The 11,888-nt window shown below is 38.8% G+C and overlaps 1 protein-coding gene across 2 annotated transcripts in view; it reads left to right on the top strand.

Annotated features, from left to right (window-relative positions):
• Positions 1-3,226: 3,226 nt before the first annotated feature.
• The window catches only part of PTH2R (parathyroid hormone 2 receptor), a 477,959-nt gene continuing 469,297 nt past the window's right edge, over positions 3,227-11,888 (top strand). For both annotated transcript variants that reach the window (XM_089672855.1, XM_089672846.1), the window contains exon 1: positions 3,227-3,803. In XM_089672855.1, the coding sequence (XP_089528981.1) occupies positions 3,732-3,803 (72 nt within the window). In that variant the 5' untranslated portion in view covers positions 3,227-3,731. The remainder of the gene's footprint in view (positions 3,804-11,888) is intronic.

Genomic DNA, 11,888 nt, shown 5'->3' with positions numbered 1-11,888 from the left:
GCAGGGGGACACGTCTGGCACTTCAGGATCTGAGTCCCTGGCAGTGTGTTACTGATGGTAGCCTTTGTTACGTTGGTCCCAGCTCTCTGCAGGTCATTCACTAGGTCCCCCCGTGTGGTCCTGGGATTTTTGCTCACCGTTCTTGTGATCATTTTGACCCCACGGGGTGAGATCTTGCATGGAGCCCCAGATCGAGGGAGATTATCAGTGGTCTTGTATGTCTTCCATTTTCTAATTATTGCTCCCACAGTTGATTTGTTCACACCAAGCTGCTTGCCTATTGCAGATTCAGTCTTCCCAGCCTGGTGCAGGTCTACAATTCTGTTTCTGGTGTCCTTCGACAGCTCTTTGGTCTTCACCATAGTGGAGATTGGAGTGTGACTGTTTGAGGTTGTGGACAGGTGTCTTTTATACTGATAACAAGTTCAAACAGGTGCCATTGATACAGGTAATGAGTGCAGGACAGAGGAGCCTCTTAAAGAAGAAGGTACAGGTCTGTGGGAGCCAGAAATCTTGCTTGTTTGTAGGTGACCAAATACTTATTTTCCACCATAATTTGCAAATAAATTCTTTCCAAATCAGCCAATGTGATTGTCTGGATTTTTTTTTCTCATTTTGTCTCTCATAGTTGAGGTCTACCTATGATGCCAATTACAGGCCTCTCTCATCTTTTTAAGTGGGAGCACTTGCACAATTGGTGGCTTACTAAATACTTTTTTGCCCCACTGTATATATACAAAAATAATAATGAGGCAATGAAGGGTCATTTTTTGCACAAGAATAAGTCCCAGATAGTTAAAATGAGCCTTCCTTTTGCTCAGGAACCATTTTAGCCTAATGCATCCTTAAAAACCACTAAAAGCCAACTTATCTTTTCCTTTATCTTTAACTCCAATGCACTTTAAAATGCAATTTTCTAAATTTTACTGACTTCTACCAAAATTTGAAGTACGTGAAAGCTCTCAGTTTTGCTCATACTTCATCTGAATTAAAGGATTAGTCAATCCAAAAGTGTTGTTTCAGTTAAAGACGGAGCCTGGTGAGCAGGGGCGGACTGACCATTTGGAAACTTGGGCACTGCCCGAGGGCCCGGGGTCAGTAGAGGGCCCCATGAAATGCCCCTGGTACCTTTTTTAATAGGCTTTTTTGAGTTTGGGCAAGGACACAGGGGCCCCATGATTCCCTATTGCCCGGGGGCCCCATGAGTTGTCAGTCCACCCCTGCCGGTGAGTTAAGTGAGCCCCCAGTTTCTTGATGTGTGTTGGAAACAGCTTTTCCATTCACACTGACGAGTCATGTTTGTCACACATTTTTTCTTGTCTTTAATGCACATATTTTGTGCAACAACATGAGGCACAGCAGCACATTTACACAGCTCTTACTGCAAACATGTAGTTCAATCATTTATTGATCTCTGTGAATGAATGAAGTGGCACTACACAGCCACACTGATTTTAAATGTGATAGCAGAGGAGGGGGAGAGGAACCTCCGCTTGTTGTTATGGGGGATGGAGGGGTGTGAGGGTAGAGGGGAGACATTTGAACCATGCTACATCCTAAATACAGGTGTAACATGGTGCAAAAGATAAAGGTAGACTCCAGATGCAAAGTGTGCCCCCTTGTCCTTTGCAATGACCTTAAAGTTTAAGTTCACCTTTTCAGGTAGAATTTCACTTTTCATAATTAATAGAAGCCTTTTCGAATGTCCTATCTGCCCAACCCATCCCAATGTTCTTATCTCTCTCTTACCTCATCCACAGAAGCTTTGAATTTTCATGTTTCTGTATGAGTTTTTAAACAAAATGGTTTCTAATTCTATTCTTTCTTGTAGATCATATCCTATTATGCAATGCCTTCGTGCACCACAAAATAAGTGTGCATTGTCAGTCTAGACCACACCTCCCTCATTAGTATACCACTTCTTGTTTTATTTCCACCCAATTTCCGTACAATCTGATTGTACAATCTCCTTTAGTCCTACCATCAACTATGTAGTGCAAGGGCCTGCCTGATTTGATACAAATTGAATACATTGTTCAGGTGGGTCCTCCTATTCCATAGTTTTGGTACATAGGAAGGAGTGGTTAGTGACACTTGGCTGTCAAGCCCCATTCACATCTCTGCGTAGCGGGAACCTGTGTTTCCGCAGACTTTTTTTTGGGCGTTTTGGAGAGTTTCTGCTCGTCAAGCATAGGGTAGTCCATTCACTTGAATGGGCTGTTCTGGATGCAACAAATGTCCCAAAGAAGCTCCAGAACTTTTTTTTAGAATGAAATGTGTCTTGTTTTTTACCAAGCTTTTTGGTGTGCTTGCAGCTTGTTTGTCACACGTTAAATGCAGGCATGCTACCCACTCTTGGGATGCCATTAACATTTAACTGTGTTACATAGTTGAGTGTGGAGTTTCGCACTTTTTTTATACCATTTGTTTTGCAAAGCAAGGGTGATGTGTGTTTTTCGTGCCTATATATTTTTTTTTTTCAGCTTTTCATATTCTGCCCACCTTAATGTGTTCCGGCACCTTCTGTTGCATTCAATGTAACATAAAAGAAAACAATTAAACAGAGAAAGTGGACAGCACATGCAGGACAAAAGATGCATGCAGTTGAAGTAAGATATACCTGTGCTCAAATCCAAATAGCTTATACATGTACATAACCCATCAGGTGCTAAAAATTCTGAATAGACCCACTATATGTCCTTTATAGCACCTCTTCTATAGACACAAATTAAAGAATACAGAATACATTTTTTAGTAAAGTTCACCAAGCTTATTAGAGATATATATGTTATGAGATGAGATAGCTAAAGGACAGTTGGCAATCATAATCTGTATGTTCATTCGATAGTTAAAATGGTTTTCTGTAGGTGTTCTAGTTTTCTACCGATATCCTGAAAACTGACTGATTAATTGACTTCTATCTATACAGACACAATTGTGTGCAGTTACATGCCTAAAGGAAGGGCTGTGAATTGTGTGGTTAAATGTCTCATCTGTAGAGCAATGCGAAAATCTGTGTATAGATACTCCCATACCTACATACTGTCAATTTAAATAATTGTGTTTTATTCTGCCACCACAGCAAAAAGTACAAAAAAGAGGTTTAATTTATCAAGCCATGCTTCGAGAGGTTACACCTGCTGTACTTGTGTTGCTCCTAACATCCAGCTCCCAGGGATATATATTGTCTTTAGCTTGAGAGGGGCATCACACACCATAGCTTTAAGGTGATCAGAACACAGGGAGATCATGAATCATCAGGCAGGCTGTCTTTTTGCTCCGATAACACAAGAGATTCTACTGCAGTGGTGAAGGAAAAGAGCTAAAATTAAATGGCATTTGCTTAGCTGCTTGCACAGGAATAGCTGTACTACAAATGAGATGCTTTTCTCACTTATTCAGCCTCATTCTTTCTGCTGGTGAACTAGCTGGAACAGCTGATCCACATCATGTCACGGGATAAAAAGGAAACCATTTCCAACAGCAAAGAGGAGGGCAAGATGACTCTACTACCACATGGTTTTATCCAACCCAGATAAAGTTGGAAGACAACCTCCTCTAAAAGACTGTGATTTAGGATTACTTTTGGACTTGTATGGGTCTGCTGAGAAAGCTTAAAATTTCATGGATCTGTGATATTAAATTTTTCTATAAGTTCTAAGTTATTTTTCTGAATCTGGAACAAAACAAAATCATTTCTTATTAGGAGACCTGTTTTAAAATAATTGCAGATGGCAACTTACTGGCTTCAATATGTGTTGGTGATAATGGCATCCTTAAAGGAATTTCTTGTGAAAGCTCAGGTAAGAATTTTTAAAACTAATATTTACCCATTGCTAATATTTGTTCTGTTCTTATTAAATATATTATTATTATTATTATTTTCCCATGACCCATCACTATTAACAATTATTGATAATATTAATATTTTCAAAATGGTAAAACTCAGCAAAAGGCAGTTATAGTTTTTGTTAGTATACATACTGTGGTTTGTATTTGTGTATATTTATATTTGTTAAATATACATATTATGTAAATTCTGCTTGCTAGTTTATGTGCTCTGAGTGATCCATGGATGCTTTTGAATAAGTGATAGAAGTAGTAAAATTTCAATTTCATTTCATTGAAAAACCCAAAATGTTATTCTGCTAAAAAACTGAAGGGGGAGACAATTTACAGTAATTGGAATACTGCATAACTGTGGTTCATTCATTTCAAAGAGGGGTTAGCTGAGCTGTAAGAAGGATGCCTTGCTTGTAGACTCTGCTGGTACATTAACTATTTTATTTCCAATTTTATGCTTCACTGTCCTTTTTGAAATTTCAGCATGCATAAGAGGGACAATAGCGTAAATTGGGTCATAGTTTAAAGTAATGCTACGTACACATTATAGATATATTTTAAATTATTCAGAGCCTCTGCACCAGATAGTCATCCACTTCTTCCTAGAAGCTAATTTGGAGAAATATATACTTCATTGCTGAGATCTCTAGTGACTCCTTCCATGTCACATATAGCTTGTAATATGCTAAGCATTAAGAAGTTTTAAAAATGAGAACAATATTACCATAAACACATACAGATAAAGCAATTTTGCACATCTCTCTATTTGCTAAAGTTGAGATCACACTGCAGTGTTCACTTTTCTTGGCAGGCAAAATGCTTGTTTGTGCTTCTCCCTGCCTATTAATATGCTTAATAATGTATGATCTCTCAGATGCATCTTACTATCAAATATTGCAAACAAGTAATAGTTTATTCTGAAGGCTTTGAAGTTCAAGACTTTCATATAAAAAAATATGTTATTTTTATATGTATATACATGAAAATTTCCAACACACATTGAACACAGGATGCCTAGGTGCTCTACATGTGTGCTTACAGTAGACAGACTCATTGTAGATTAGACACTCTCAGGACTTTACTCAAGGAAGCAGATAAAAGGTATAACAAATTGTAACTTTGATCTTCTTTCTAGTATGAAGTACTAAAAGTGGCTCAACTATTCATCTACTTAAAGTCCATATCTATCTATCTATCTATCTATCTATCTATCTATCTATCTATCTATTCATCAGTCACTTTATTAGGTACACCTGTTCAATTTCTTGGTAAGCAGGGGCGGACTGACTATTTGGGAACTCTGGCACTGCCTGAGGGTCCGGGGTCAGAAGGGGGCCCCATGAGATGCCCCTGGTACCTTTTTCATAGGCTTTTTGGGTGTGGTTTGAGTATGGACAAGGACACAGGGGCCCCATGGTCCCCTATTGCTCGGGGGCCCAATGAGTTGTCAGTCCATCCCTGTTGGTAACACAAATTTCTAATCAGCCAATCACATGGCAGCAACTCAAGGCATCTAGACATGGTGAAGACAACTTGCTGAAGTTCAAACCGATCATCAGATTGGGGAAGAGAGGGTAGTTAAGTGACTTTGAACATGGCATGGTTGTTGGTGCCAGACAGGCTGGTCTGAGTATTTCAAAAACCGCTGATCTACTGCGATTTTCATACACAACCATCTCTAGGGTTTTCAGAGAATGGTCCGAAAAAGATAAAATATCCAGTGAGCGGCAGTTGCATGGATGAAAATGCCTTGTTGATGTCAGAGGTCTGAGGAGAATGGGCAGACTGGTTCGAGATGATAGAAAGGCAATAGTAACTCATGTCCATATGGACCAAAATCTCTGAGAATTTTTCCAACACCTTGTTGAATCTATGCCATGAGGAATTAAGGCAGTTCTGAAGGCAAAAGGGGATTCAACCCGGTACTAGCAAGGTGTGCCTAATACAGTGGTCAGTGTATGTGTGTATATATTCATGTAAAATTGAACATCAATGTGGTTGTCATAAATATAAATATTATTTGCAGGTTAAAATAGGAGTGAAAGGCAAAACGTGTGTTTATACATATAAAACATTATAAATACCTTTTTAAATATGCTCACATAACCTCTGTTCTCATCTGCATAAGCAGCACAGAGAGCTGGGGGAGGAGAAAGAGAGCAGTACGCTGGTCTTCCTTTGTGAATGACTGTTCGGGGGTGGGGGGCACAAGTCTAATCATTGGAGGAGACTGGTCTTCCCTTGTGAATGACTGTTCAGGGGTGGGGGGGCTCAAGTCTAATCATTGGAGGAGAGAAGGCTGAGTTCCCACCACAGCCAGAAAACTGACAACTCTCATGCCTAGTGTGGTCAGTTTTTAATAGGAAAGCAGGGGGACTGGCAGGATCAGCAGGTACTCCAAACAAAGGAAGCAAAACAAAAAGAACAAGATACTTTTTCATACATGCACGTGGTACAACAGGTATATGCAATGTTGGGGTAACATTTCATTCAGTGTCAAAAGTTTGTAATTTTTGCTTCAAAGTCACACCTTGGCTGTTGGGATTGTTTAGATTTCAGCTAACTTCTCAGAGACATAACAGGAAGTCCAAAGATAATATGAGAAATAGAGAAAAAAAAAAAGCGCCACAACAGGAAGGCCCCCTGAGATAGTTGGCACCAGAACAGATGTCCTAGTTGAAATATTCTGTGACACTTGTAAAACTTTGAATTTATCGTCACTTACTGTCCTGGTAACAATAATCACTAGGAAAAAACAAAGGGAGAATTCCCTTTAAATTTAAAAAGGTATTTATAATGTTATAATGTGGGCAGCACAGTGGCTAAATGGCTAGCACTTCCACCTGGCAGCACTAGGGTTGTTGGTTTGAATCCCAGCCACGGCACCTCCTGCTTGGAGTTTGCATGTTCTCCCTGTGCCTGCATGGGTTTCCTCCCACACTCCAAAGACATGCTGGTAGGTTAATTGGATCCTGTCTAAATTGGCCCTTGTATATGAATGTGAGTTAGGGACCTTAGATTGTACACCCCTTGAGGGTTAGGGACTGACATGAATGTACAATATATATGTAAAGCGCTGCGTAAATTGATGGCGCTATATAAGTACCTGAAATAAATAAATTCCTTCAGTGGGGGCCACAGAAAGCAGTAAACTTTTGACTTTGTTCTAACTTTTGCCTACTACACAAAACTAGTCTTTCTAACACAATGTACAGCAAATAGATTTAAAGAGCAACTCCACTTTTGTGGGAAAACATATTACAAATAGAAGAAAACAAATTTATATATATATATCATATACTAATTTAACATACTGTATACAGTTGCGGTACAAGCCATATTGTAATTTATTTTTCTAAAAAAAATTATCTTTCCTTTTCAATCTGCAGTGATGTAATTTTTCTGTAAAATTGAATGCATTATGGCAACCTGGAGATGTTCCATACACAGTTGGTGTGTGTAACGCCCCCAGAGATATAATTTTCTGCTTGCTTGATTGGCTCAGTGATTTTCCAAGAAGTCTGCACTATGATGCAAGTCAGGTTTTAGGCATCCTCAGAAATAAAAATCTCAGTTTTGATAAGATGCTCCTAAAGGGTTAATCACTTCTAAAGGGATGCCAACCCTTCATCTCTGCTCATTAGAGCACTGCAAGTGCATTAGCTCACCAGTAATGAAAAAGTCAGTCACATTCAGAATCCCAAATACTTCGAAAAATAAACAGCTTTTTTTTCAGAGCAGAAACAGGTAGGACTCTGCTACAAAGTTTCCTAAAATCCCTACAATGTTCATTGATCACCCAGAGAGAATTTTTATTTTTTTATCAACAAAAGTAGAGTTACTCTTTAAATCACAAGACTGACTAAAAGTATATGTAAACCCAAAATTTATATTTCAGTTTGTTAGGCAGGATGGCTCACTGTATGACATTTTCTTTGGCAAATCATTTTTGTTAGTCTGTTGTAAAGTTTCTTGCCTGGAGATCTTGCCATAATAGCACTTTCTATTTCAGGCTGACAACATCAAGGGGTCTATTTATAAAAAAAAAAAAATAAATAAATCACTGAGTGAATGTCATATACAGCCATCATGAATAATCCCCATGATCTATGCATTATGTTTAATTCTAATGATTGTCATATCCATCTAATTGTCATAATTTGGTATTTTCCTGAAATACGCCAGTCAGGAAAATACTGCAATTTGGCCATAAGATGGAGCTGATGGTCATAGAAAGTTATTATGTTACTGCTTGTTGGCTGTGGGAATGCCTGGGATGTTGGCACAACAATTTTTTTTTATAAATGGACCTCCTAAAGCTCTGTTCACACAAACCTAGATATCACGGGGCACACATGCATTTATGTGTGTTTCTTCACCTCTCATTTAGCACAACACATTGATTTCAAAGGGTCATCCTTTGTGCAAAAGGAACACTAAAGAAGTCCATGACCCTTTTTTAAAAATTGCGCCCCATGAACATGAATGGGGGGTATAATTAAAAGTTGAGAGTGCGGCAACATGTTTGCAAAAGGTCTGTGTATTTTTGTGCATTGCAGGAAAGTGTGCACGTGTGTGCAGTTCTGCAATGCATAAGAGTGAACATAGTCTACATGTACATCAGGCACACTTGCACAACTGTTCTCCAGTTAACTCTTGGGTCCCTGTGTGCATCTTCTCACTGCATCTTGCAATTTGGTAGGCTGTGGCGAACACTGACCACAGCCACCTGTCCAGCGTTTTCCCACTACCAATCCTGGTAGCAGCTTGGAACCCCGATGTGCACATAGCGCGGGTTCCAATCTGTGCTTTACTTTAACTCTTTGAATCTTCGTACTGTATTGGGACCTCTGCAATGCAATTCTGCTCTGGTTGCAATGAGAAACAAAATGTAGTGTAGGGAGTGCCGACAACATCTCCCTCAAGGCTAGAGGCAATTCCACCTATAACAGGTACATGCTATTGACAGGCTGCTTGTTGACTGTGCCTTTGTTGCTCATGGCTACCACATGTATTAATATACCATGAGGACTCTTTACATACTGACTCTTCATACCCCATGTGTTAGTGACCCAAATGGTAGAGTAAGCGTGGAATTGTGCCGATTACTTGCAATGTACTCCTTTCAAGGACTTCAGACCAGACAAAAATTAAAAATGTCAACATTTTACTGTAGAAAATCATGCACAGTACAAAAGCATCCGAAGCAGACAGGATTATCCAAGATAACTTCAATAAAACCTAGTCCCTACTGAATAGAGGACCATTAGTGGCATTCCCCAGTGGCTGGTATCTTTGGGGTGAGCCCCAAGTTGGATGGCTCTCACATCATTTGAGTGCTTAGGTGGCCGAACCCTCCATGGAACACTGCTGATGGACCAGCCACAAGACTCTCAAACTCCTCCAGGGGAACTTAGGGGAAGCGCTATCTTTCTCCAGAGCCTCTCTGGCTCCTGACCATTATCCTTTTTTATCACCACAGGAGCAGTGAGTCGGCCCCAAAGATCCTGCTAAATGAAAAACCTAAGTTAACCCCAGACTTCATGTCCGGGGCAGCACCTAACTAGCTAGTTCTAACCTGCTTACATGCTGGCAGGATCAAAAAGCTGGACTGTGTTTTAGGAGGTACTGAAAATATCAGCTGCTATGTTAATGTAATTGGAAGATTGTATCATGCAGTATATGTTATTTTTTGCCCGTATGTGCACTTTAAATGTTAAAAATAAGAAAAAAAGGAATTAATATACTAAATACAATTGTTACAGGTATTAACAACACACATTGCTCCTAACCACTTGCAGACCGCCAGCAGTACTTGTACTGCGGAGGGACACCAGCTACAGGCAGAGCGTCGTACCAGTATGTCGCTCTGGCTGTACTAACACAGCCCCCCCACTGTGTCCGGCCACTGAGCACAGCGGAATGCGGATCCCAGTAAGTGGGACCCAATGGTCACATGGGATCACTTGATCACAATGTCCAACAAAGTTGTTAAGAATCAATCTGATTCATAACAGCTCTGCTTCCCTTTCTAGTGAGTTGTGATTGGTCCACAGCTCTCACATGGGCCAATCACAGCACCCTGCACCATGTGATCAGCTTTAGCCAATCACAGATCATTAGTATTTTGAACTGTCATGAACTTAAACCAATTCAAAGCAAGCATTGCATTGCAGGAGCAATAATCTTAAAAAAAAAAAAATCCCTGATCACCCCCGTCAGAAATACAATGTTACTATGGTAACATTGCACTACTCTGATAAAAGTATTTTTTTTAATAATAAAAAATAATGTTAAAAAAATAAACATTGTTTTACATTTTTTTTTTTTTTAGGTTTTCTAATTACTTGCCGCAACGTGCAAGCAAGTTGCGGCTCTGGGTAAAGTGATGTACCCTTATGTTGCTTTCTTTTCCGGATGTGAGTACTCATGTGTGCACTCCCCACTGCCCCCCCCCCATCAGAGAGAAGAAAGTAAAGGCACTACATTTTAACACTTTGATCTCCCTAATAACCCTTTCATCACCCTGTTGCCCAGCCAGTGCCATTAGTACAGTGTCAGTATATAGAATTTTTCACTGATCACTGTATTACTGCCACTAGGCATGTGCAGTTCGTTTTGTTCTAAATTGAAATTTGGAAAAATTTTCCGTTATTCAGATGTATGAGAATTCCAAATTACAATGGTGACAATTTAAACGAATCTGAAATAACAAAACAAAATTCGGCTGAAATTCGAAACAAATTTGAATACCAATTCGAATTTGAAAACAATAGAATAAAACAGAACAGAAAATAGAATAGAAAAGAAAGGAATAGAAAATATTAGAATAGAATACAAAAGATTAGAATAGAAAATAATAGAGTAATACAGAGCAAAATAGAACACAAAATAAAGAAATAGAATAGAATCAATTAGAATAGAGAATCAAAGAATAGAATAGTATAGAAAAACAACAGAATAAAATAGAATATAACTGCCTTCCGAAATTAAAATTTTGAATAGAATAGAATGAATTTGAACAGAATACATTAGAATAAAATAATAGAAAAGAATAGAACAGAATAGACTAAAATACTTTACAAAAAATTGTGAGATGCACTATGGTAACATGAGTAATGATGAACAAAGGCACTGCGAAACCTTTTCTGAAATAGAAACTTCCAATATGGTCATGCAACTCTTATTTCCCATATGTCATCAAAAACACATATGGATTATGGATTGTAATGCTAGAATTGTTTTCGAATCTGTTGGAATTGTGTTTGAATTTATTAGAATTATTTTCGAATCCATTAAAATTATTTTTGAATCTGTTGAAACTTCGAATTCAAATAAATGAATTCCAAAAAACAAATTAAATTAATTTAACTAATCGAACAAAACAAAATTAGTTAAATAACGAATCAAAACAAATGTTTCTATTTTCGAACTACCAGATAGCATTAGAGTCAGTTTACGCCCCTCCCAGTCAGGGTCAGCTAGCATTAGATTACCCGCACACTATCACACTCACGCTATAGGTCACTGATCACCACCATTACTAGTATAGTGTTTGTACTGATCAATATATTGATCACGAACAGAACCATGCTAGTGCCTCCTTAGTATATTGTTCCCAAACAGTGTTAGCAGGATCAACCCCATTTGCTGCCAGCACTACCATTTTATCCCCTCCACTGTTTTTCACAGAAAATTTGTATAAATTGATTGTGGGCCAAAGCAATTTATATGTGCAATACCTTGTCGCCCACCCAAATTCAGCTCTTGCCAGACAATTCACGTGGAAACCTCACAGTTTCCGAATGTAAATCTTTTTTGGGTCTAACTATGAACATTACGAAAAAGAATGAATTGCGGTCATATTGATCCAAAGACCCAATTCATCATATGCCCATGTTCTCTGCTGTTACATACATGCCCAAGAAGGACCAGCAACGTATTGGTATGTTGCTGGACTTTGAGTGGATATACCGGGATGATGCTTGCAACTACATGCATCATCCTGGTATAACTTTTTCAGCTGGAGGTTGGCTTCCATGTAA

The sequence above is a fragment of the Staurois parvus genome, unplaced genomic scaffold, assembly GCF_062004578.1.
Source record: "Staurois parvus isolate SC_StPar_1 unplaced genomic scaffold, SC_StPar_1.0 ptg000011l, whole genome shotgun sequence".
In the NCBI taxonomy this organism is placed as follows: domain Eukaryota; kingdom Metazoa; phylum Chordata; class Amphibia; order Anura; family Ranidae; genus Staurois; species Staurois parvus.
The sequence above is the reverse complement of the archived record's forward strand: the minus strand, read 5'-3'. Positions and strand labels throughout refer to the sequence as shown.